Source organism: Stegostoma tigrinum, chromosome 23 (genome assembly GCF_030684315.1).
Source record: "Stegostoma tigrinum isolate sSteTig4 chromosome 23, sSteTig4.hap1, whole genome shotgun sequence".
Taxonomy (NCBI): domain Eukaryota; kingdom Metazoa; phylum Chordata; class Chondrichthyes; order Orectolobiformes; family Stegostomatidae; genus Stegostoma; species Stegostoma tigrinum.
This window is the reverse complement of record NC_081376.1, coordinates 18,275,370-18,302,754: the sequence shown is the minus strand read 5'-3', so window position 1 is coordinate 18,302,754 and position 27,385 is coordinate 18,275,370. Positions and strand designations below refer to the sequence as shown.

The following is a 27,385-nucleotide window of genomic DNA, read 5'->3' as shown; positions in this document are numbered from 1 at the left end:
GCTGTTTAAGCTGCTTTCTGACGAACTGGTTACCAGAACTGACGTTTCTAGTGTAACAGTCTCCTTTCCCTTTTTCTACAGGATGCTCAGTGGAATGATATTGATTACATGATGGATTATCGAGATTTCACCGTTGACCCTCAGAACTTTGCCACACTTCCTCAGATGGTTGCAGACTTGCACTCCCATGGGCAGCAATACATCATGATTGTGGTAATTGCCAGCAGCCAATGAAACCCGCAGAAAACGGCTGCAGTTTAGTGGGACTTCAGGTTCAGAAGTGGGTTAACAAGGGGTGCAAGATGCATAGCAACGCCACCAATTGTATGTTCCCTCCAAGTCACACACTATCTGACTTGGAACACTGCTGTCCCTTCCTTATTGGTGGATCATAATTCTAGAATTCACAGCATTGTGGATGTGGGACTGCTATGGTTCAAGAAGGTGGCTCACCTTCTCCCCTTCGGGTTGGCTAAAGAAGCAATAAAAGCCAGCAACACTCGCCACCCAAGAAAAATTGATAAAATTATATGCTGTGCCTGGAAAAAAGAAGCTCCTTGTTTTATCAAATGTTTTAAAAGGCTAACCAAGCCCCAGGGTTTGTAAGCAGATACCGTCTGTTACTGTGATATTGATCCTGGGGTATTGATTTTGTAGAGAATTCAAGAGGTTCACGACTTTGAGTTAAAAATGTTTCTATTTGTCTCTGACCTAAGTGGCATCCCCCTTTTTATTGTTTTAAATTTTAACCCCTTGTTCTAAACTCTCCAACCAAGGGAAATATCTCATCTGCATCGAACCTCTAAGTATTTTGGAAGGTGTCAATGAGATCACGTCTGATTGTTGAAGACTCTAGGCAATGCAGTCCCAGTTTGCCCAATTTCTCTTCAAATGACAGTCCCACCATTCTGGGAACGAGGCTGGTGGACCTTTGTGTGGCAATTATTTCTGAGATAAGGAGACCAAAATAGCACACAGTACTTTGAGTGTGATCTATTCAATTGAAGAAAGGCTTCACTACTGGTAGAATCATAGAATCTCTACAGTGTGGAAGCAGACCGTTTGTGTCCTGTAGAGTCCATACTGACCCTTCCATCAGCATCCCACCCAGACAGACCCCCATCCTATCCCTATAACACTGCATTACCCATGGCTAATCCATCTAAACCTACACATCACCAGACACTATGGGCAGTTTAGCATAGCCAGTCGACTTAACCTGCACATCTTTGGACTGTGGTAGGAAACCGGACCACCCCTTCATATATTCAAATCATCTTGTAATAAAGGCTAACATTGCATTAGCTTCCTAACAGGTCACTGCCCGTGTATGTATCTGTTTTCTGTTGTGTTTTGCAGGACCCAGCAATCAGCAGTGTTCAGCCACCAGGTTCTTACTGGCCATATGATGAAGGCCTAAAGCAAGAAGTTTTTATCAACAATGTGTCTGGAAGCCCTCTGATCGGACAGGTATAGATGCTGCTATAGCCTGTATGGTTACTAAACATTGGAATAATCATTTCGTTGTAGGACTGCCTATCAAGGCAAGTCACCCAGAAATCTTTCATCTGTAGGTGCCTTCAATTTATTTCCAAGCACATACTGTCAGTGTTGCTGGCATTCTGGGTGTTGGATCAGTTCTTTGGTTCTTTTGAGTTGGATTTACCAAAGTACATGGAAACAGGAGAAAGGGGGCAAGGATAGTCCTAAAATTATTGTTCATCACAAATTGTTGAACCGAAAAGCAAGGCAAAGAACTCCCCTAATCCCCTAATTCAGCGTTTAAATACATTTCTATTGTGGTTCAATCAAAGGGTGTGTCACAATGGTATCTGTATTCCTCCGAGTTATTGATTTCAAATAATTGTATTTGGGAGCACGTTAGGTGGAGCATTTCAACAGCCAGGAAAAATAATGGCCTATTGGTCCCATTTACACAGAGTTCGGCTCAGCAGGCTGAAGGGTGAGGATAAGGTGGTGGGGCAATATAGAGGAGAAAGAGTCAAACCTGTGGGCGGCCTTGGAGTCTTAAACTATTGATAGGTGGAAATGAATGGAAGCATTCCCTCAAGGCCCCATTGGCAGACTCCTAAAGGATTGGCACTGGGACTCGGGGTGATGATTCATCCCCAAATTAATCGCTGGTTGAAAGTCACTTTGGTGCCAGCATTTCCAAAAGTTGAATGCTGGTTAAATGAATTCCTCCTGGACAGAGTAACAATGAACCCAATTGGAATTGTTTGAAATGCATCTTTACCAGACAGACACTTTGATTTAATAAGATTTTCTGTGTTTTGTTACGGGATGCAGGTTTGGCCTGGATTGACGGCATTCCCTGATTTCACAAATCCCAACACGCACGTGTGGTGGTTCCAGAACCTGTTGCAGTTGCATAAAGTTGTGCCCTTCGATGGGCTCTGGATTGTAAGTGCCATTTTTATGAACAGGCCATTCCCATCCCTTCGTTCAGCTAAATCATGACTGATCTGTGTCATAACTCCATTCACCAGCCTTTGCTCCTCATCAGTTATAACTTCACTCAACAAAATAAATCACTCTTACCCTTGAAAGTTTAATTTAATCTCTAATACCGACAGCCTTCTGAGGCAAAGAGTTTGAAGTTTCTACCTTTGTGTATGAAAGTGCTTCCTAACGTTGCTCTTCAAAGGCTTACCTCTTATTTTAAGACAGCTACTTTTTTTTTCTAGAATCCCTGACTAAAGAGAGTTTTTCTGTGTGCCGTAACCTGACTAAACTGTGTTTATTGCAATCTGTAGTGGCCTCAAAGGCATTAAGAACCATCAGTGTAGTGTACAACTGGGTGATAGGAGGGAAAAGGTTCTCCTCCCTGAAGGGTATCAGTGAACCGATTTGGGTTTTTAAAAATCCAGCAGCTTTTGCGATCATTTATATCGTGATTGGGGTTATGGAAGGTGATATTTCCATGGCACACTTCACACTGGCACTGACTCCATTGACAATGAGCTGAGTAAATTTTACTCCCTTTGTGCTGGAGGGAAAACTGCTGTAAGTGATAGTTGGTGATGCAGCGTCAATTTCAATGTGGGCTCTGGTGCTGGGGCTGTGATGCTGTCCCGAAATAAACATTGTCCTGATGCTCACCCTTCATTTTTGTAGCACCACTAATGAGGTAAAATATCCCCAAATATTTCATGGGGTCATTATCAAACAAAATCTTGACACTGAACAACATACCGAGATATATCATGGCAGATTACAGAAAGTTCAATCAAAGAATCAGATTTTAGTAGCATCTAAAAAAAAATAGAGATGCAGAGAGGTGAAGTGATTACCAAAGGGAATTGCAGGTGTTAAAGTTGGAGCAGTTAAAGTCATGGTCACCAGTGGTGCAGAGATCTGTTAAAAGCCAAAAGAGGGCTGAGGATTACAAACTTGAAGGATGGAACAGATCTAGGGAGGAGCAAGGCTATGCCAGAACATACATATGAACTCTTCAAATGTACAATTGAACGCTGTGGACACTGGGAAATGTGCTCCATCCACTCCATTACCAAGTGTCTGCTAATGAATACAAGAATTGGAAAAAAAGAAGTGCAAGCCTGGAGCACGGGACATTGAGAGGTGATCTGATGGAAGTTTATAAAATACTGAGAGGTATAGGTACAGTTCATGTTAGTTGTCTTTTCCCTAGGATGAAGGATTTCAAGACGAGGGGGCACATTTTTAAGGTGAGAGGAGAGAAATTTAAAAGAAATATGAGAGGCAGAATTTTTTACATAGAGGGTGGCTCGCATGTGGAATGAACTTCCTGTGGAAGTGTGGTGGATGCAGATACAGCTACGATGTTTGAAAGACATTTGGATAGGTACGTGAATAGGAAAGGTTCAGAGGCATATGAGCCAGGAGCAACCAGGTGGGACTAGGTTAGTTTGGGATTGTTTGGCATGGACAGGTTGTACTGAAGGGTCTGTTTCCATGCTGTATGACTCTGTGACTCAGGCTGGGGTCCTGCTTTATTTTGTAATTTGAACAGGAAAAGGTTCACAACTATTTAGTGTCATTCTCCCCTCTGCAAATATAAGGTCAAATACAGAGAAAGGCAGACCATTCGTGTCTTTTTATGGTATTGCTAATATCATCTTTGTGCCATTTCTTACCCTTTAACTGCAACAAATGATTTTCACTTTTGGATAGAACTTAAAGCAAAGATCATTTGATCCAACTGGACTATGCCAGTGTTCTGCTCTGTATGAACTTCTTCTCACTTTACTTCCTCTCATCTAATCACTATATCCTGGACGTGCCTGTTTAGATCCCTCAAATACATCTCTGCTGTTCACCTCAGCCCCTCCATGTGGTAGAGCTAAAAACAGAAATTGCTGAAAACATTCAGCAGCTCTGGTAGCATCAGCAAGAGAGAGGGACAAGAGGTAATGTTTCAGGTCCATGACATCTCATCGGAGTTTAGATTAGATTAGATTAGATTACCTACAGTGTGGAAACAGGCCCTTCGGCCCAACAAGTCCACACCGTCCCTTGAAGAATCCCACACAGACCCATCCCCCTATAACCCCCACACCCCTGAGTTAGAGGTGAAATGGGCTTCCAACAGGTGAAAGGTGAGAAGGTGGGGAAGAAGAACAACAGGGAGATCTTCGATGAATTGGTGGAAAAGCTAAATCTCAAAGTTTCATGGTGCAAAGCCAAAGGGATTGGTAATGAGAGAGAGAGACAAGTTTTAAAAAACAAAAGATTTGTCCGGAGTGGGTGTGAATGGCATGATCCTGAATAGCCGTTACTTATTCTAACCACACGCCAACTAAAGGCATTTCTATTTTTTTTTAATGACTCTCTCTTATATTTTATGGCATTAGATTTGGACTCTGGCAAGTTTAAACCATTTTTCCAGCAATTTGATTTTTTTTCTCTCTCTATGTCTATCCTATTGTCTCTGTCATTATTTTAAAGACTTCTTTCAGGCCTTCCACCCCTCAACCTTCTTTCCTCTTCCTTCCTTCTGGCCTGTTCAATCTTTCTTGATAGATACAAGCCCTCAGTTCTGACAGTGTGCTTGTCAATCACTTTTACAAGCTCTCCCTGTACCCTTTTTTTGTAATAGCGAACCTGAAATCTGAATGGTGACTCCAAATGAAGTCTAACCAAGTTTATAATGTATCCTAAGACTTTTCAATTCTACTCAATTTTGACGTTAACCTTATCTTAATTTTTTAACACTCATCGTTCTGGAATTTTTTAGGATATGAATGAGCCCTCAAGCTTTGTGGATGGATCAGAGACTGGTTGTCCTTCGAATGAGCTTGAAAATCCACCATTCGTTCCAGGTGATAAATGAATTGCTGGTGTGAATAGAGAGGGGAATAGGAGTGGGATATTACATAATTCCCTCTAATCTAGAAAACAGGATATCACAATATTCACTCTGAGCTAGTATCTAAATAGAAGTCATGTTGCTAATTTTAATGTGGGCATTGCCAATAATTTACATCTCTAGAGTTAATCCACATGAATGATGAGGATCCTCAGTAGGGAATGTGAGAGTCAGCAGTGAAAGAGAGAACAGCTGGCAGGAGAGGCAAGAGTGAGGCAAAGGATACAAAGCAAAGGAGAGTGTCTTGAGTTGGGGTAGAGAGTCCAGTAGGATGGGCCTTGAGGGTAGAGTCCTTAGTGAAGGAGTGAGTCAGGAATGAGGAGTGCCTCCCTAGTGAGGGGAACATCAGAGCTGAGGGTGACAGATGGCCATGGAGAGGGAAGTCAAGAGTGAGGGCATGTTTCTTGTCTGCTCTTTATAACTTGTCCCCATTTTGGACTTTTTTTCTATCAGGTGTGTTAGGTGGCACTTTACGCAGTCAAACCATTTGTGCCTCAGCAAAACAGAGTGCATCAACGCACTATAACGTACACAGTCTGTATGGGCTTATGGAGGCCAAAGCCTCTGCAAGGTGAGTAAGCTTTCACACAATCCACGGAAATGTGTATTAAGCCTTAGGGAATCTCATTGAACAAGTTGTTATATCATTTCTCCCATCTTTCCCACAATGCATTGTGTGCATGTGGTTTAAGCAGGGAGAGTGTGGGAAGGAAGAACTTAGTGAATCCATCTACCAACCATGAGAGTTGTCAGTCAGAGTAAATCACCGCCTTGAGGAGTAGCCTGAAGATTTATCATAGCTATTCAAAAAACTCGGCAAGTCACATTACATTTGACTATGTCAAACTTTACAGGGCTTTCTGCAAGACCACTGAATTGAGGGCTGTGAAGAGAAGAGGTGATATGTTAACCTCCCTATTTTCTGTACTTGTCTTGGAAGAGTGCAATAGTTTACTGAGGACTATTGTGAGACACTGAACGCATTGAATATTGCAGTCATTATATTGCATTGGGGAATCTTTGATTTGACTGACAAAAGGAATTTAATAAAATAGTTAGTCACCAGAATGCAGTTGAGTCCTTGGTCATGGAAAATATCAGTGGCAATCTTGCACCACAGCACAGAAGGAACCTTATGTAGGATGAGAGGTGAATGCAATTTTTGAGGATGCTGCAGTTGACACATTTCATATGACCTGATTGCTTGATTGTCCGTTATGTTGGGCAGAAGAAATGGATTCACATGTCAGAGATAGTAGCCTCTGAGATAACAAGGTGTATAACTGGATGAACACAGCAGGCCGAGCAAGAAAGCTGATGTTTCAGGTCTAGACTTTCGGGTCAATTCTACAGCCTCCTGAAAAAGCACAAACCAGAAGAAACCCTTAGACCCATAGTCTCCCTACCAGGCACTCCATTGCACAGATTAGCCAAGGAACTACAAAGGAGTCTCGGGCACCTAGTCAACAAATCACCCTACTCCATCCACTCAGCCCAAGAATTCCTCAACTCGGACTTTAAAGAGAGAAGGATAGACGACGAGGAGAGCATGCTATCATTTGACGTCAATGCCCTATTTACGTCAATAGACATGCCACTAGCAAGTGAAACAATGAGAGCACTACTGGAACAAGAGCAAGACCCCAGTGAAACCACCTCCCCAGGCAACATGCTCAAACTACTGGACCTATGCCTCACCAACCACTTCACTTTCAACTGCTAAACATACGGACAAATCAATGGGACACCCATGGGATCACCTATCTCTGGACTCAGCAGAAGCAGTGATGCAAACATTAGAAAGGACAGCCCTTCTGCCAATCCAACCAAAACTCTGGATGTGCTATGTGGACAACACCTTTTGCCATCATTAAATGGACCAAACTAGAGGAGACACACAAACTCATAAACAACACCCTCCCCGGAATAAAATTCACCAGCGAGGAGGAGGAGAATAAACCAATCCCATTCCTGGGCGTCATGGCAAGACAAATGGGGAACTGCGCACGAAAGTACACCAGAAAACCCGACACACAGACCAGGTACTGAACTTCAACAGTAACCATCCCGGCGCGCACAAACGAAGCTGCGTGCAAATGCTATTTACATGGGTCACAACACACTCCAGCAAGACACAACTACGCCAAGAGAAAGGATAATACCTCTTCCAGGTTTTCAAGGATAATGCATATTCAAAAAATTGGGTCAGAAGATGTCTACACGAGCAAAATCATAAAGATACTACACGCCCTGACTCATCACACTACCCTACATCAGGAACACATCGGAACTAACCACAAGACTCCTACAACCACTGGGCATCAGGGTGGCACACAAGCCCACGTCAACCCTGCGACAACTGCTGACCTGAACTAAAGACCCATTCCTCATCATGAACAGGACTAATATCATCTGTAAGGTTCCCTGAAGAGACTGAGAGAGTCACTACATCGGACAAACAGGAAAGAAATTAACAACAAGGCTACACAAACACCAACTGGCTACAAAACGACACGACCAATACTCACTCATCTCAATCCACACGGACAAGGAGAACCATCACTTCGACTGGGACAACACCAAAATCCTGGGACAAGTGAAGCAGAGACAGTCATAGGAATTCCTAGAAACCTGGTACTCCACGAAGAAAGCTATCAATAAACACGTAGGGGTCGACCCTATATTCACTCCACTATGAAGGAAAATCGGAAGTGAGGCAATCCAGCTCAACGGATTCCAGAATTTTAAAAACCAGGCGGGAAAACACACCCAGACTTCATCGGAGCCTGCACTGATGTTACCTCGCGGGCTAACGAAACGTCTGCGGAATGACAAACCAGCTCGGCAAGCTGATCAACCTCAACACTCACAACCCGAGCTACAGATCTACTCCAAAACCTTAAAAATTTGCAGTTGATACTTCTTTCTTGTCATTGGTTAACAACAGTTTGACTATAATAAATGTTATTCTCTTGTTAGCGAAAAACCTGGTGGGCATAATAGTTTTATTAGAATTAGACAGTTGATTAGATTTTGCTAGTTCATGGATTTAATCAAACTCAACACATGTGGCAGCTCTGGGAATGGTGGGGCTTATTTTCAACACACTATACCTGAGTGAGCAGTGATAATGGATAATCCAGTCAGTAGTCTGGGGAAACCATTCCTTTGAAGAAGTGTTCTAAATATTGTAATTTCTCGTGACTATGGGTAGAGATTTCTAGACGTGGCACTAAGCTTGGAAAAATGCTTGGCACCTGGGATGAGGTAATTCTGGGGTAGGCATCTAGGGCAATCGTGTGGACATCTCTTTAGTGCGATATTCGATCACTTTGGATCAAAACAACATATGCAAATAATACCACTTTTCTTCAAAAGACAAGTAATGGAGTTGCACCAGTATGATGTGTGGCTTTGGGGATGATACTGTTTTGAACTGGTTCCAGTTTGAGTTTGTCTGGATTGTTAATGCTACAATTGCAAGAAGGGTTGATGCTAGTTTGGGCATCAACTTTGAAATTGCTGATAGCGTCTGACCTGTCTGGGTAAAGGTAAGTCAGGTCACGAATGGGCTTAGTGTTGCAGTCTGGGATCTTTTGTGCTGCAAATGATGCATTTGTTAGCTTATGGATGTTAATGATATCACGTATGACCAATAACGGTACCGCATTTGTGTCAATGAAGATGGGTCCCAGCGTCAACTTTCCTGCTCCTCTGCTGCTGCCTGGCCTGCTGTGTTCCTCGAGCTCCACACTCTGTGTTATATCTGTTTCAGTAGATTTCATGTAAATACTCCATTGAGGTATATTGACATTGAGGATGGATAATACTGATGGATAGAATTTTAGACCCATTGTAAGCAGTTACCTTATTGAGAATGGTTTGCTCCATATTTCCTGAATCCATCTCTTGTGTAAGGATGTGGCATTTGCACTTATACCAGTGTTGCTCTTAGCATTTAGTGCATGTTATCCATTTCTTTTGGGATCTATCGCTTGGATCAAGGTAAAGACTTCAGCTGTACTGCATCCGTACAGTGTGTCCAATTGGGCACATGCCATGTCTGATGGAGGTCTGTAAGCTGTGGTGTTACAGATGCTTCTTGCATTTCAGTGACATGTTTGTGTGCCATAGATGGAACTTCAGAAATTATTCCATCTTGACTCTTTTCTTCACTTGCTGCTCTGGAACATTGTGTTCCACTTTGGATTTTTCTGGGCAATTGGGTTTCTGCAGCACTAAAGTCATCTGATAGAACAAAGCTTGTGCTTATTATTAAATACTCAACACTGTTCCGGTACATGAGACAAGTCACATTTCACATAAGATTTGGATGTTTTACTGAACCTATTTATGTCTTCAGTTGCTGTTGTAGAGTCAAGTGCCTGAAGATGCTGCTGGCCTGCTACAATTGCTGAGAGCATGTGCTCTTCTGACAGTGCAGCGATATTCTATTCTTTGGGTTTGTCAAGAAGTGCCACTTAATGACTAAAGACAACGATCAGTTCCACAATCTTTACGGCTAAGTTAGCTTCAGTGAAATCATTTTTCGTACCTTTAGTGTCAATTCCTGACTATGAATTAATTTTTTTGCCTGAGAATTGTTGGTTTGACATGACATCAAGCCTGCGTGTCCTAGTCTTGAATATCTGACAGAAGATGCACTTAGGTACAATATCAGTACGACTTTGTTTTTACTTTTTTTTCCATTGTGATGCAATCTATGCATTAGCACAATAACATTGCATGGACAGGATCCATCAGAGGCTGCCTTCTGTGTGTGAGGAGCTGATGATCATTGTATGACCTTCAATCATTCAGGGCCAGTGGTATGTGTGATATCTTCCTTCTGTCTGGGGTTTTTGGCCTGTGTGAGGATAACGTTGCGAGATCTTCGGCCTGTGTGGCATGGTATGTGGTCGCTGCAGGGCCTGTGATCAGTCAATCAGGCCTGGGCTCAGTGAAATCTACAGATAGCGAGGGGCCAGTGCTGTCTGCAGTTCCTGTGGGCAATTTAGAGCCTGCAGTTGGTGTCGGGTTATTGGGTCTGCGGTCAATGCAACAAGTATTCCAGACATTGCAGTGGCTGAGGTCTTTGGAAGTTCCGTGGCTAGTGTGGGAAATGTGGTCACAGAGGCCTGTGATCAGTGCCTGACTGCTATCAGTGTCATACCTGTGATTTTTTTTTTTGTGAAGGGTCTATAGATCGGTGAGTTCCTGCGGTTAGTATAGGACTTTGATCAGTGCTGACCCCTAGTCCTTGTAATGCTTCTAGTATGTTGATTAACTGAAATGTTACTTTTTGTTTGTTCCAGTGCTTTAGTTAAAATCCGTAAGAAACGCCCATTCGTAATTTCCCGATCAACATTCCCGAGTCAAGGCAGGTATTCTGGACACTGGCTGGGAGACAATGAGAGTAAATGGAAGGACATGTACTTTTCTATTGCAGGTACTGAGTGCCCCCTAATTCGTGGTGAGTGTGTGCATGTGGGCATGTGTCTGACCTGCACGTAGGAATAGGCCCCCTCAACCAGCATGGTGGGTGGAACTACATCACGTCGATTGCAGTGTTTCAGGAAGGTGGCTCACCCTCAAACTTCCCAAAGATCGCTAGGTGTGAACAATAAATGCTGTCCTAATTATCAGCTTCCATATCTTGAGAATGAATAAATAAAAAGGCAGTAATGGAAAATGCGCATTTTGTGGACGTGTGCTTGTGTGTGTCTTTGCGTGTGTTTTGAGAGTTGTACGTGAACTTAAGTGTATCCACACATTTTGTATATGTTAATGTATATTTATGTTCAAATCCCACACAATCATCACTCCTCTACACACTAATCATTGGCTCCCGGACTGCCAATATCTCCATTTTATAATTCTCACACTTGTGTTGAAATCCTTTGTGGCCTTTACCTCAGCTCCCTATTGAATGTTCTCGATTTTAATTGCTCCAATATTAGCGACCGTGCCTCAGCTGCCTGGAATTTTATTTCTCACTGTCTAAGAAGTTGAATAAAAACTACTTCTTTTGAACAACCAGTCCTCATGTCACCTTATGTCTTGGAAACATTCTGTTTTTATTTCATATCATTGGTGTCTGCATTTTTTTGCTTTTGTTCTACCCCTCTGTATTCTGCAGGCATTCTGAATTTCAATATGTTTGGAATTCCTCTTGTGGGAGCAGATATTTGTGGATTTAGGGGGAGCACCACTGAGGAATTGTGTATCAGGTGGATGCAACTTGGTGCCTTCTATCCATTCTCCCGAAACCACAATACAGAAAACGAGAAGGTACTGTGAAGTTTGCAAGATTTAAGAAACATTTATGTTTAAGAAAGCCATCATTTATAAGGACCTTTCATACCTTCAGGATATCCTGCAGACAGTAAATACTTTGGGAGTGTGTATGCTGTTGTAATGTCAGAAACATAGCAGCCTGTAAGGATCTGCGGCACTTAAACAAATTATCTGATAATTAAATTTTGAGATGTTGTTTGAGGAATAAATATTGATCAAGTCGAAGGGGAGATCTTCTCTGCTTTTCTTCTATAGAGTGCTGTGGGATCTTTGACATCTATCAGAGAGATGAATGGCTTTAATGGCTGAGTTTAATGTCTCATCCAAAAAGTGGCATTTCTCTTTGGACAATGCCCCCGGAGACCCGGAGATTTATGACAGCATTGCTCAAAGGAGCAAGAACTCAACTGGTGTCTTCACTATTAGACAGAGAGAGAGAGCTTTCTTTTTAGTGTTCCAGAAGAGTGGAGCCTCCCCACTATCCCTGATCAGGGTGCAATCTAGTAGCAATCACTATCCAGAGCGTCCTTTTCTATTGAATGTTATGGAAAGAGGGACTACTCGGGATAGTGTCTAGCTTACCCAAGCGATGGTTCTGAAATCGGGCTGTCATTGAAAACTTAGGAAGACATAGCCTTGAAATGGGTGGTGGTCTGCCTCCTGTTAGTATTAAAGAGGACTGATTCTTGGATTGGTCCTTCTGTGCCCAAACAGCATTCAGCCCTCAGCATTGTTACTCTGCTAGAGGAGGCTAACCAGTCCCACTCAGCCTCTTTCTACAGCCCTGTGAATGTTTTCTCCTCAGATAATTTCAAAAGGGAATTGAATATGTGTGCCATATGCACAGAAGCCTTGGGCATTTATATACATCAAGGACTTAATATTTCACATTTAATATAGTGAATTTCTTTTCTGAAATGATTTCTCTGGTTCTCCAGGGTCAGGACCCTATAGCTTTCAGTGAATCTGCTCAGGAAGCAATGAAACGTGCTCTCTTTATCCGCTACTCGCTGCTCCCGTACCTCTACACGCTTTTCCATCACTCTCATGTTTTTGGAGAAACAGTTGCCAGAGCCATTCTCTTTGAGTAAGTTGCTGTTACTGCTTTGCAATGACTCCCACCATGTGTCAAAAAAGGATATTCTATTCTGTAAACTGCTCCCAGACAGCATCTCACCTGCTGATGTTAAATCAGATGTTCCCCTTTTCGCTGGCTTCCCCAGATTCTCAGTCTGCTTACATCTGTTACTTTCTTGTGCTGTAAAGGTTGCTTTGGCTTGCATCTACCCCTTGCCTGACTTCCCCATCCAGGTTTGTGCTTGGTGCAAAGTGGGCTCGTTATTCCTACAAACAGCAGCTATTGGGGCCAGATCATAAACTAGAGCCTTAACCTCTCAGTTCAAACCTCTCAGCTCTCCCTGTCTGACCATCATTGTTTCCTCACTGTTTGCATCCTAAAGCAGCAGGAATTGATTTTGGATTAGTTTGGAGGATGAGATGGTATTTCCGTGGGTGAGGTGGAGTTTGTTTGTGGAGAATTTTATTATTTTGCCGGATGATGTACTAAAGTTACCCTTTTTCAATTCAGGTTTCCTGAAGATCGAAACACTTACTCCATCGACAAACAGTTTTTGTTGGGCAGCTACCTCCTCATTAGCCCGGTGTTACAACCAGGGGCAGTCACTGTGACGACATATTTCCCCAGAGGAGTTTGGTACGACTTTTACACAGTAAGTAGGGGTTTGAAGCACACTGTGACTGATAGGGAGACACACAGTGTGCTGGCGAAGAAATATGCTTTGATGACAGGCTGGAGACAGGCCAGTGGTTTAATTACAAGACTTGATTTTGTCCTTCCCTATATTAGGGTTGCTAACTCTGCTGGGACCTGCCTCTGAAGTTTTGTCACAAAACCCCATGTCTTCAACTGGCTTGGAAAAGCAATCTTTCCCATTTTCAAAAATAATTTAGTTGTTAAATGGAATTATTTGTAGAAAATGGAATGTAATGTTCTTCTGCTTGAGTTTGGCCTGCTTGTTGCTCACAGCAGTATTCTGGAAGTTCAGACCTGGTAGTGCCCTGATAGAAGTTTTAAAAATTGAGAATGGGTTCGACAGGGTAGATGTGGAGAGAATGTTTTTAGTTTTGAAAGAATAAAGGTAGCCACTAATACAATTGATTTTATCATTGTAGCACAGAAGAGAACTGTTGGATCCATTCAGTCCATGTCAGTTCTTTGTAGAGCAAACTAAATGCACCCAATCTGTGCTTTATCTCTGCAGAGTTGCATTTTCCATTTGGCTTCTATCTGAACTCATGTGTACACTGTGTTTCCATCACCCTCATTGATAGCTTGCTCCACATTATCACAAGTTGCTGTGTTAATAAAATGTTCTTCAAATCTTCAATCACTGTACCTCTTCACCAAAATATTAAATTTGTGTTTCTTTTGCCCTTGTACCATTGACAAATGTAAGGCTTTTCTTTGCCCACCTTATTGTTACAATCTTCTCAGATATAAGCATATCAATCTCACACAAGAATTGGTGAAACAAGAATAGAGTTATAATGTTAAACAGCACGGAAACAGATCCTCTGGTTCAACTAGTCCATGCTGATCATATTCCCAAGCTAAACTAGGCCCACATACCTGCATTTGGCCCATGTTCCTCTAAATCTTTCCTATTCATGTACTTATCCAAATGTCTTTTAAATGTTGTAACTGTATTTACATCCACCACTTCCTCTGGCAGTTCGTTCCATGCATGAACCATTCCTGTTTTTAAAAATAAAAGTTGCCCCTCATGTCCTCTTTTAAAATCTTTCTCTGCTCACCATAAAAATATGCCCTGTAGTGTTGAAGCCTTTTGCGGAACGCCTACGCTTGGTTTGCACCAAACAACTGCACCTCCCAGTCGTGAACCATAACAATTTCCCCCTCCCATTCCTCAGACAACATGTCCATACTGGGCCTCCGGCAGTGCTACAACGATGCCACCCGAAGGTTGCAGGAACAGCAACTCATTCCGCTTCAGAACCTGCAACCCAATGGTATCAATGTGGACTTCACAAGCTTCAAAATCTCCCCTCCCACTACCGCATCCCAAAACCAGCCCAGCTTGTCCCTGCCTCCCTAACCTGTCCTTCCTCCCAGCTATCACCTCCTCCCACCTCAAGCCCCACCCCCATCTCCTACCTACTAACCTCTTCCCGCCTCCTGAACCTGTCCGTCCATCCTCCCTGGACTGACCTATCTCCTCCCTAACTCCCCAACTACACTCACCTTTACTGGCTCAATCCCCACTTCTTTGACCTGTCTGTCTCCTCTCCACCTGACTTCTCCTATATCCATCTTTGATTCGCCTCTCTCTCTCTCTCTTTTTTTTTTCTCTCTCTCTCTCGTTATTTGTTTGGTATGTAAGGTACTCACATTGTCACCAGAACCATGTTTTCTCCTTTCTCTCCCTCCAACTTCATCTGAGTGCATTCCCTGGTTCTGCACCTGGGATGGAAGGAGCCCCTCGGCCCCGGCAATTTGGATAGGTGACCCTGGCATTGTTTGTCAGGATGGGCCAGACATGCTGACGGTCTTCTTGCCAGGTGCAAGTGAACCCTTTTCTGCTTGAGGGAGGGGCAGGCAGAGTGCCTGACCATCTCTGGAGTGACTGAGACTTCAGAAGGGAGTGGGGGGGTAGGGAAGAGTTGCCTGGATGTGGTTCCTCCTTCACCTGGGTGCTTCCTGGTGATGTTCCATCTCCATGTGAGGAGAAGTCATCCATTGCCATGTTTTCAGTCCTGAAGACCAATGTGGAGTTAGTGAAGTGCATGTACGTGCTCCTCTCCAGCAGCCCAGAGGGTGCGTAGGTCTCCACAGTAGCAACCAACCCGTCCATAGAGACAGACTCACTGCATTGCTTTAACTTGTGGGCAGTGAGGACTATTGTGTCCCACGTATGTGTTTCTTGTTCCTGCTCCCTGTGCATGTAGACAGAGTCTTTGATTTCTGATACCACAAGGTCATCTCCTGCCTAGGGCTCTAAGTTCCTGGTCTCTTCCAAGTGCCATGTGACCTGGCGTGTTTCTCCCTTGGCTAGTTGTGGAGCTATCAGCATGAGGCGCTCACCAGCTTATGTCTCCACTCTTTCTAACACTAACATTTCCACTGAGCTGTTGAGGGGGTGCAGGACGCAGCCTCGCTAATATTTCCCCAAGTTATTGGTGCTTACAATTTTAGAGATCAAGGAGATAACTTTTATGGAAGCCGGATGTTTCACTGTGGAGATGCTGGCAGTGTCTGCAAAGTAAAAGAGAGAGAAGGCATCCCAGCCAGTGGTTAGAAGTGGTGTGCACTGAATGATGCTGACAGTGGGATTACTGTCGGTTGTAGTGAAATGAAGAAGGTACTTAGCTGGTTGTTGGGATGTGGATATCTCAGCGGCCCCACAGGAGCAGTTCCCTACAAGGGCCAGGATTCTGTCTTTGTAGGAGTTGAGGAGTCTGATGTCAGGCACCTTTCTGTCCTAATGTGGTCGGTCTTCTCCTAAAGACGAGAGAAGGAGATGGCTTGATTGAGGTGGAAGTGGGTGGGACAGTTGTTAGTGCTGGTCTGGGTGATGGAAAGAATCTAAGGTCTTCTGAGGGAGTGAAGAATCAGCACCAGTTTTGGGATTAGCTATTTGGGAGGTTGTGGTTTGGGGTGGTGAGAATAAGTGAGGGGGGGGGGGGCGGTGTTTCAGGCGGTAGTGAAAGTGGCAGAGTGCTGTTGGGGGTTGTTTTAGTAACCGAGATAGAACGAGTGTGAGATTGCAGAATGTGGCACTTTCCTTGTTACGACATAAAGGCAGATAACTAAATTAAATCAGCCTCCCTACCTTGCTATTTGCAACACAGTAAAATTAAAATTAAAAATCCTCAAAGATCTTAAAACTTGACCCCAATGGTTCCTCACCAGAGTTTTCAAATAACTAGTCCCATATTTTGTGAATAATTGATAGTGGACACCAGGTTCATAGTTTAAAGAAAAGACTTAACAATTTATTTATAATACAATAACTTTAGCAAAGCAAACAATGATCTAATTAATGTCTATGATTTAAATCCAATAACTTTTGGTTACAGGCCCCAACCCCCTCTCAAAAGACAGTCCAACCAACAAATGCAATTAAACAAAAACTTAAGAAAAAGGAAAGGCAACGAAACTAACCAGATTACTTGAGCAATTTCCACAAAGCATTGCATCACAAGTATCATCTCTTGACTGATTTTCTGAAGATAGTGATCAGTGCTGCCTTTTACAGATCACTAATGAAGTCAGTGACACTTACGTTCTATTCTCCGAATGCCCAATAACTGATAATGGGAGGTGAGACAGTGAGTTTGGAAATCTTTATACAGTAGCATCAACGACCAAACCCCTTCTCTGAAGTCCCCAGTTCAAAACAATTCTAAAAGCTCTGGCTCCTCCCTCAGTTTCATGGAGGAACACAGCAGGCCAGACAGCATCAGAGGAGCAAGAAAGTCAGAAGAACGGTCCTGACCTGAAACGTCAACTTTTCTGCTCCTCTGATGCTGCCTGGCCTGCTCTGTTCCTCCAGTTCCACACTGTGTTATCTCTGACTCCCAACATCAGTTCTTACTATCACAGGTGTCAGGGACATTAGTCGTTTCACAGATATCCACTGAGTGGTGAGTCATCTAACAAAGACATGTAGTAAGTGGATAGAGTCGGACCTGAGCCACACCTTAGGGGTGGAGACAATAGTTAATGAGGCGCATATGGTGCGATACAGTGAGAAATCTTACTCAGCCTCAGACAGAACCCCTCCAAAAAAAATTCAATGAAACATAAGATTCAGCATAATGTCCATTTTTTTATTTTCAGATTCACTTCCATTTATCACTTCCTTATTACAAACTCGCCATCTTGCCATTTGCTGAATTCTAAAATTCTCGAAATCCTAAGAATTACAATGAATTTTTGTCAGTATTATAAGCCTCCTCCCTTGATCTTAATACTACCTTTAATTCCCTTGTTAGCCATGGCTCTATCACATTCCTGTTATCCAACAAGAAAAGTATGTCCTTTGATAACAAAGCATAAATTATTTCAACACTGGCCATTTCTGATCTCCTGTTCAGTTTTTTTTATTTCAATTCTCCACAGTCAATTTCCTCTTCATACCTTCATAATTGCCCTTATTTAGATAAAAGACCCTAGTCTCAGATTGAACTATATCTTTTTCAAACATAATGGAAATTTTCTTTTAGACTATGGTCACAATTCCCTGACAACAAGATTATTACTTAGCCCTTTCTTATTGCATAATATGAGATTGAAAATAATCTGCGCCCTAGTTGATTCCTCAACATTTTGCTCTGGACAGCCAACTCAAAAACATTGCAGGAATTATTTCTCCATGCCATTGATACCTATTAGATTACCCAGTCTCTAAATATACACTATATAGTGAAGGCACATGTTGCATGCATTTATACCGTGATCTACATTATCACAACTGTTTGGTGGTCTCTAAATCATTCCTTCCAGTATTTATTGTCCCTTACTGTTTCTCAACTCCGCCCAAACAGGTTCCCCTCCTGTTCTTTTGAGCAAAGAACCTTTCTCACTAATACACAAATGCTACCCCGATTTACAAGCGCTACCTCAGCTCCTTTGTGTTTTTTTTAACCTAAACAACCTAAATGTTGACTCTTCCTAAATATTCAGTTCTGAGCCTTGGACACCTGATAGCCATGCCTTCATAATGGCAATTAAACCATACTTCTCCTTGAACCATCAATTCACCTCTCTTGTTGCAAATTTTATGTGCATTCAGGTAGAGCACTTCCAATTCTGCCATTTTAATACTTCTGCACTTTTGACCTAGGTGTTTCAAGGTTATTTCTGCTGCCTTCACTTTAATTGGACGTCTTTGTATATCCTCTAACCAGCTTTATTTTTATTCTATCTGAATTTCCCCTCCGGTTCTATCACCCTGATGACTCTCTCTCTCTCTCTCTCTCTACCTCTCCAGAGGTACCAGCAAATCTCCCTGCAAGGAGAGTTTATTGCATCCTCCAACATACCTCACACACACTTTTTTGTTTTTGTTTATTTTCTCTATCATTCTTGTCAGACAAGGTGGTCTGGCTTTGGGGTTCATTTCCCCAGACTGACCTATCCCCCCCTCCCCACCTATATTCTCCTCTGCACCTATCTTCTCCTCTATCCATCTTTGGTACGCCTCCCCCCCTCTCCCTATTTATTTCAGAACCCTATCCCCATCCCCCTCTCTGATGCAGGGTCTAGGCCCAAAACGTCAGCTTTTGTGCTCCTGAGATGCTGCTTGGCCTGCTGTGTTCATCCAGCTTCACACCTTGTTACCTTAGATTCTCCAGCATCTGCAGTTCTCATTATCTCTGAAGGAAATTTGGAAATCTCTCTCCATCCTGACTTTGACAATAAGGTGATCAGCCGGGTGGACTTCATAAAAGTATGAGTTTCCTGTTTGGGGCTGTGAACCTGGTTCAATCAGGGAGCCCTGGCTGACAGATATAAATAAAGGTGTTAGATATTCTGTTCACTCTGACAGCTGGCTCTGAGGAGGCCTGACAAGTGTAAATGAAGGGTGACTTGGTGACAGGATACTGGCCTTTGTGAAGTTAGTTCATAATTAATATAAATTTCTTCACTCGTGCACTGGTTAAAATGTGGAAGTGGTTGAGGCAAAGCCTTAGCTGTGTTCAAATGGAAACTAGTTGTGTAGATGATAAAAGGGGATGTGCTAAAAAGCTGCAGTGAAATGGATGGACTAGGAGACGTCTTGTGCTGTATGTGAACATTGGTATAGCGTTACCAGCCTCTGATGTTCAGTTTCTGATGTGCATTTTTATATTCCAGGAATCTTGAAACAATCCTGAGGTGTTGATTGACCAACCCTCTGCATTTACATAAATTGGGGTCACTGGCTAATGATTATAGAACATAGAACATAGAACATAGAACATAACAGCACAGAACAGGCCCTTCGGCCCCCGATGTTGTGCCGACCTGTCATACCAATCTCAAGCCCATCTAACCTACACTATTCCATGTACGTCCATATGCTTGTCCAATGACGACTTAAATGTACCTAAAGTTTGCGAATCTACTACCGTTGCAGGCAAAGCATTCCATCCCGTTACTACTCTCTGAGTAAAGAAACTACCTCTGACATCTGTCCTATAATCTTTCACCCCTCAATTTAAAGTTATGCCCCCTCATGCTCGCCGTCACCATCCTAGGATAAAGGCTTTCCCTATCCACCCTATCTAACCCTCTGATTATTTTATATGTTTCAATTAAGTCATCTCTCAACCTTCTTATTTCCTTTATTTTTGGACTATGAGCAGGAATCCTGAGTAATGCTGATTGTGGTTTTGTAATCTGGGCTCAGCTAATTAAATTTATTTGGGGATCCTTCACTAAAGCCTTCTCAAGTGATATCCTTCAACTAACTTCACAAAAACACATTAGCTTGTAATTACCTCGTTGTTGTATATGTGCCTTCCTCTGCACAGGTTGACTTCTGTGATTCTTACATTGACTATAATCTGAAATGAACATCATTGCTTGTAAAGGGTTTTGGGATATGATTGGGGTCATTAGATGTTCTTGTTGTTATATTGAAAACTATGTCCATATTGTACACAGCAAGATAATCTGTTTTTAAGTGTTGATTGAAGGAAGACACTGGCAAAAAAAAAGTTGCTGTAGTCGTCTTTGAGTTAGAGATCATTAAATCTTTTAAATCTACCCAAAAGGCAAGCAGGTCCTCAGTTAATCATTCTTTAAAAGGCAACATCTCTGACAAAGAAACCGTGTCCACTCGTTAATGATATTTGGACTTGGGGGGCACATATTAACATTTTTAGCCAGATGATGCAGGAGAAACGTGAGGAATAATGTTTTTCCTAACGTAGCGAGTAAGTAACACTGTGGCTCAGTGGTTAGCATTGTTGCCTTACGGCACCAGGGACCTGGGTTCATTTCCAGCCTCTGGCAACTGGCGTGGCGTTTGCACGTTCTCCCCATGTCTGCACGGGTTTCCATTGGGTGCTCCAGTTTCCTTTCACAGTCCAAAGATGTGCAGGTAAGGTGGCTTGGCCATGCTAAATTGTCCACAGTAAGCAGGGATGTATAGGTTGGGTGCATTAACCAGGGGAATGTAGGATGTCAGGGACAGGGTAAGGAGGTGATTCTGGGTTGGATGCTGTCCGGAGAGTCGGTGTGGACTTGTTGGGCTGAATGGCCTGCTCCCGCATGTAAGAATTCCGTAATGTGGAAATGACCGAATCTGCTGCTTATGAGATTGGAGGAAAGAATGAGTATTGATGACTTCGAAAAGAAATTGAATTGGTTCTTGGGGAACATAAACTGTTGTGGGAGAATGTCACTGACCAGATTTCTTTACAGAGCGCTGGCGTGGAGTTGATGAAATGAATAGCTTCCTTTTGCATTATATTGACTCTGTAATCTCTCTGCACCTGAGTATCAGCATGGATTTTTGTGTTAATTTTTCAGGAATGTACTTGAGCCCGTGTCCTCTGTCATAGAGGTGAGCCACAATAGGAACGGTCTGTCTTTGAGTCTTTTCAATGTAACTATCCAAATTCCTCTGTAGTTTGGGCGCTGATATATTGCATTTACATACAGAACTATCCAAGTGTTATGTGGGTCTCTGTCATTGGCTTCTAGCTCAAGACCTTCTTGTTTACTTTCTCTTTACCAATAGGGTTCAGCCCTTCATAGCACAGGAGAATATGTCAAACTTTCTGCCCCTCTGGACACCATCAACCTACATCTTCGGGAGGGAGCTATTGTTCCCACACAGGTAATACATGGCAACCTGCCACAGAGCTTTTTGGTTCATTCTTGGATTTCTTGCTTTACTTTTTACATTACACAAGTGCCAGCTAATGATAATCATCAACAAGAGTATATCTGTCTATCTTCCCTTGGTATACAATACAAAGCCATCGCTGAATCCCTTGCCACTAACATCCTGGGGTTTGCCAATCGACCAAGATTTTAACTGGACCAGGTATATCTTTACAACAGTTACAAGGGTGGGTCAGAGGCTAGGAATTCTGTGGAGAATAACGCACCAGGTGCACGGAAACATCAACACCATCCAGTTCCCATCAAGCTACACACCACCATGGGGTCAAACCCATGAGAACATCCTCCCTAACAGTACAGTGGGTGTATCTACGTTGCCTAGATTTCAGTGCTTCAAAAATTCAGCTTGTCATCCTCTCCGTTACAGAAGAGCAGTATGGTGGCTCAGTGCTGCATCACAGTGCTAGGGACCTGAGTTCAATTTCCACCCTTGTGCAACTGTGTGTGTGGCGTTTGCATGCTCTCCCCATGTTTGCGTGGGTTTCCTCTGGGTGTTCTAGTTACCTCCCAAAGTCCAAAGATGTGCAGGTTAGGTTGATTGGCCATGAGAACTGCAGGGTTTCAGCAATAGAGTAGGGAGATGGATCTGAATGGGATGCTCCTTTGGAGTGTTGGTGTGGACTCGATGGGCCAAGTGGCCTGATTCCATACTGTAGGAATTCTATGATTGAAACAGAATGGAAGAGCAACAAATGTTGACCTTCGCAGTGACGATTCATATCACAAGAATAAATAAAAATAAATCATACCTCTTCCAAGTTTCTACTAGTTTTGTCCTTAAATTGAGGCTGATTCTCCAGTGTTAAATTGAAACTCTATTCAGCCTATCTTGTGAATGTACAAGATCCCACGGTACTATTTCAAGAAATACAGGTGTTTTCTTCATCTTGACCTGATCAATATTGCTTCCCCAACCTAGATCACCACAACAATCAACCACTGGTCTTTATCACGTTGTTGTTTGTGATATTCTGCTGTTTGCAAACTGTCACAATTTTGACATTGAAACAGTGACTGCACTTCATAAGTTACTTAACTAGCCGTGAAGCTTTTTGGGACATTCCTAAGATTGAAAGGCAGAGTGAAAACATAAGTTCTTTCATGATGCTGAAGTCTTAAAGCTTTTCATCGGAAAGGAGAAGGCCATTCAGCTGCTGAAATTTTCTCTGCTATTCCATTAGGTCATGGCTGATTTTGTACTCCAACTTCATATCTCTTGACACTCCTACCCAATAATGCTTTCTTCATCCTCATGTTGATGCTCTGTCTCTGTTTCTGAACAGGAACCTGCCACAACCATCTGGGTGAGTAGTGGGAACCCTCTTCACCTGTTGGTGGCCCTATCCCAGAATGCATCAGCAAAAGGCTGCCTCTTTTGGGACGATGGGGAGAGCCTGGATACCTACGAGAGAAACGATTACACTTACATTGAATTTGCTGTGGAGAAGGTATGATCCTGAGCCCAAAATTCCCTAATTCAGGTATTGGCTGATGTTTTACACAATGCTGATTCATATTTTAAATTTATTGTAGACTGGTTACTTCATCAACGTCTTACACCCCACTCAAATCCTCAAATTCTCAATAGCTTGTTCATGTCAGTATTACATCACCTTGTACATTATTAATGTTGAAATATTCACCCTCATTAAACAACATACTGCACAAGCACCAGCTTCCCCACCTGTACGGCAGCCAAGTGCCCACCTTAACCTGTGAACCAAGACTAATTTGGATCTTACAGCATCTGGTCAACTCTGGAGGGCTTCACATCAGTGTCCATTCATGGTGAGTGTAAGCATGATCAAGCCACACTGATGAGGAAAGTCCCAGGCTGTGAGCCTAATTCCACTCCTAATCACTATTCAAAACCCCATTGGACATCTGTACTGCTGGACTGTGGGTAAGAACTGCATTTTGTCCAGTAGTGTAACAATTTAAGAGTTGTCAACTCTAGTTGGATGTATCCCTTAAAATGTCATCATATTATCACCAAACCTATCCCACCCTCCATTTGACATGTCACTGTCCCCTACTCCTGCCCTTCTCGTAGTCAGATGGGAAGAGGACCAGACTCTTCCACTACCCTGTTTCATCATGTCAGTTAAACAGTCTGCTTTCCCCATTTCTGACATTTATACAACCAATAAACTGAAGTTTGTAAGGTGAATAAAGAAACTTCTTTTATTGGCCCTCTGACTCTTCTCCAGTTGTTTTCTCACATTGGTATCCAAGAGATTTGTCTCCAATTTCTGGAAATCACTGGGTGACTGTTCTATGAGCTAGGAAAATCACCATCAGGGAAGAGCTTTTAAAGGCATTCAAGTGTTTTGAAGCACACAAGAAGTCTGATACATTTTGGTAGGAAGAGCACAGATCAAACAAAGCAAAATAACGTTTGCGTCTGCTGACCCTTCCTCGCAACTCTGAAGTGGATTCAGGAGTAAAAGGACCTGGGTTTATATGTGCATAAGTCATAAAAATAGGCAGGACATTACTGAACCCCAGGCTTTAATAACAGGAACATAGAGTACAAGAGCATGGTGGTTATGATGAGCATATACAATGCACGAGTTCAGCTTCGATTGGAATATTGTGTCTTGTTCTAGGTTACAAGCAGAAGGCAGGAGAATGGCACTAAATGAGATGCTGAGTTTGGAGGTATACATGACAGTCTAAATGATACATGGTACATTGCACATACATGATGGTTTAGATGATCTCTTTCTGCACAGTAACATTTTTGTGATTGTACAAAAAGAGAGAGCTGTTTTGTTCACTCATTGTGTCCTATGGGTTTGTTAAGGGACTGTATGTTTTAACATACAATGACATGATTGCTCAGGTGTCCTTTTTACTGGATTGACATGGTGACCCCGAGTTGTCTGAGATTACATGGCCTTACTGTTTAACCTGATGATCTCCTGAGTGCTGTTTTCTTTTTTGAAGTCTTCTTGCTACATTGTGTGTTAACACTGTAGAACCGTCTGATCTCCAGAGTGGTACATGTGAACATTGAGGCTACTTACATCAAGGTGAACACCTTAAGTGTCTATGGGGTCACATTTCGGCCATCGAAGGTTATCGTAAATCAGCAGCCAGCTTCCTTTTCCTATTCTTTGAATAAGGTGAGGCCTGAATGCTGGAATTTCACCATCAATCATTCCTTTACATTGCTTCCCTTTTTTTCTGAAGGATTGTTGCCTCTGTATCTGTGTCACCTCCACCTCTATTGTCCCTTTCCGTGATGTTTTGTCCTCCACCAATATTTATCTCTCGCCTCTGTTACATGTCTTCCGATAGCCCGACTTTTCCTGTCGCCACTCTTTTTTCAGGGACATCTTCATCTCAGTCACCCTGTAACCTTCCATAACCCTGCAACAGTATGCATACTTCCAACCCTAGCCTCCTGTGTCTTGTCCCTTCCCTTTTCCCCACCATTGATGTCTATTCCTTCCATGTCTAGGTCTAGCTCTGGAATTGCCTAACTGTCTCTCCCTTAAACTGCTTTTTAAAACTTATGTGGCTAGGTCTTTGGACTCCTGTTCTAATGGCTCCTGCTTTGGATCCTTGTCAATGTTGCTCAGATAAAGTTGCTGTGAGGTTTTTCAGGACACTTCATCCATATTAGGCACTTCTGTTGACAGGTGCGAGTACAGTGTTCACTTACTGACCTTGTATTCATCATTCTTTGGAATAATGGAAAGTTTATTGATTAAATGATGCATGAAAGACCGCAGTTTTTGAATGAATATTTTGTGGTGCGCATTTCCTTGCAGGTTCTGACGGTTGACAATCTCTATCTCCCCCTTGAGAAAGAGTTCCACATCTCATGGTCATAACATCTTGGAGAAAACTTCAAAGTGAGAATGCCTCCTGCTAGGCAGACCAGGCCTGTGCTTGCCTCCCTGTATGAAGTAATACGTAACTTCCTGGAAATATACAGCAAGCCAATTGACAACTGACAACAGAAAACCAATGTGGGCTTTTAGGTATGCACATTTCTTTAAAGAGGCCCATTCTATGCAAACATACTCCTAAACAAATTAGATTTCAGCTAGTGTCTTTAATCAAATCAGGACGTCCTACAGCCAGTAAGTTTTGAAAATCTATTTTTAATTTTTACTCATGTTGTCTGGTCTCTGGTGTCTTTCCGGAATCTGTGGTTTTTACTTCAGGTTCTGGTCCTTTGATCCCTTATTTAGCATTACCTCCTTATTGCCCTTTCTGCATCAAATTATGTTTGATTTAACTCTGTGCTGTTTAACCTGACGATCTCCTGAGTGCTGTTTTCTTTAATTGAATTCTTCTTGCTACATTGTGTGTTAACACTGTAGGATATTGAGGTGATTCTGGTGTTAATGTGTAAAATGAGGCCTTTAGGCAACCTACAGTGTAAGTGAGAATAAATGAAAACCTTTTGTCTTCCATTCGTCAGAACATATGGAAGGAAGTCAAATTTCAGAAGGAGCAACAATTTGCATTGCATGAAAAAGGTTACTGATTGGTCAGATTTGATTAGCTGAGGTGTTGTCATAAAGAATGCATTACCAATTTAATTTCAGTCAGGCTCAATGTAGCTCATTTTGACTCATCTGAATTTTTATATATTCATATACAGCAGCTTGTCCTCTGCTAGAGAAGGAATTTGTCTAGGCATTACATATTTATTGAATGAAACACTTATATGGGCAGCTGATATGTGCATCTCCATGGCAATGCCTCAAACAATCAGCAACCGTTTAGTAGGCGATATAAATTGCTGTACCATTTGAAATTTGGTATTCTTGCATCAGTCCTGATGAGCGCAAGTTGTAAAGCTGTGACAATGTATGACTTTATAGCAGTTCTACTGATTTACTACCAATCAGTTCAATCTCTGTCCTTGTGGTGACTTACTTGCTAAAACATAACTTGTGTAAACACTGCATCAAATAGGAAAAGATCTCTTGTTTTGTTTTAAAAAATGAAATAAACATTTCAAGTAGATACACTACATCATTTTGATTTGGTTCCCTTTCTTTCCCCCCGTGAACTCAATGGAACTATACAAGATGAAGTGTTACGGTGTTGTGCTCTGGAATGCGTAACTGAAAGCGTGATGGAAACAGTTTCAAAGCTTTCCAAAGGGAGTTGGGTAACTACTTGAAGGAAGAAAATGTGCAGGGCTATGTTGAAAGGACAAGGGAAAAAGGAGAATAGGAATTATAGCTCTTTCAAAGAGATGTAGACCAGCAGATATAATCAATTTGGATTTCCAGAAGGCATTTGATAAGATGCCACATTGAAAATTGTAACACAAAGTAAGAGCTCAAGGTATAGAGGGCTAATATATTAGCACAGATAAAGGTTTAGTAACTAACAGAAAACAAAGTAGGGATAAATGGCTCATTTTCAGATGTAACAGGTAGACTGCCATAGGAATCCAGCTGTTTACAGTTTATATCAATAACTTGAATGATGTACCAAATGTATGGTTAAGGAATTTGCTGATGACAAAAAGACAGGAGAGTAAGTTGTGAAAAAGATCTAAGAAAATGCAAATTGATATAGGTCAAATAAGAGGGCACAAAATTGGCAAACGGATTACAATGTGGAAATATGTGAACTTGTCCACTTTAACTTGGTGAGGAAATTATTGTATTATCTAAATTGGAGAGTCTGCTGAACTCTGGTACAGAAGGATCTGAGTGTTCTGGTAACTGAATCAAAGTTAATATAAAGGTACAACAAATGATTAAGAAAGTGAATTGAATGTTATCATTTATTGTAAGGAG

General features: G+C 42.3%; 1 protein-coding gene across 1 annotated transcript in view; it reads left to right on the top strand.

Annotated features, from left to right (window-relative positions):
• Positions 1-26,606, top strand: part of gaa2 (alpha glucosidase 2) — a 60,884-nt gene extending 34,278 nt beyond the window's left edge. The window contains exons 8-20 of the mRNA XM_048552724.2: positions 82-213; positions 1,360-1,470; positions 2,311-2,424; positions 5,240-5,324; positions 5,825-5,942; positions 10,687-10,820; positions 11,511-11,662; positions 12,607-12,755; positions 13,257-13,398; positions 21,442-21,540; positions 22,892-23,056; positions 24,590-24,736; positions 25,388-26,606. Coding sequence (XP_048408681.1) covers positions 82-213; positions 1,360-1,470; positions 2,311-2,424; positions 5,240-5,324; positions 5,825-5,942; positions 10,687-10,820; positions 11,511-11,662; positions 12,607-12,755; positions 13,257-13,398; positions 21,442-21,540; positions 22,892-23,056; positions 24,590-24,736; positions 25,388-25,450 — 1,611 coding nt within the window. The 3' untranslated portion in view covers positions 25,451-26,606. The remainder of the gene's footprint in view (positions 1-81; positions 214-1,359; positions 1,471-2,310; positions 2,425-5,239; positions 5,325-5,824; positions 5,943-10,686; positions 10,821-11,510; positions 11,663-12,606; positions 12,756-13,256; positions 13,399-21,441; positions 21,541-22,891; positions 23,057-24,589; positions 24,737-25,387) is intronic.
• Positions 26,607-27,385: the final 779 nt, after the last annotated feature.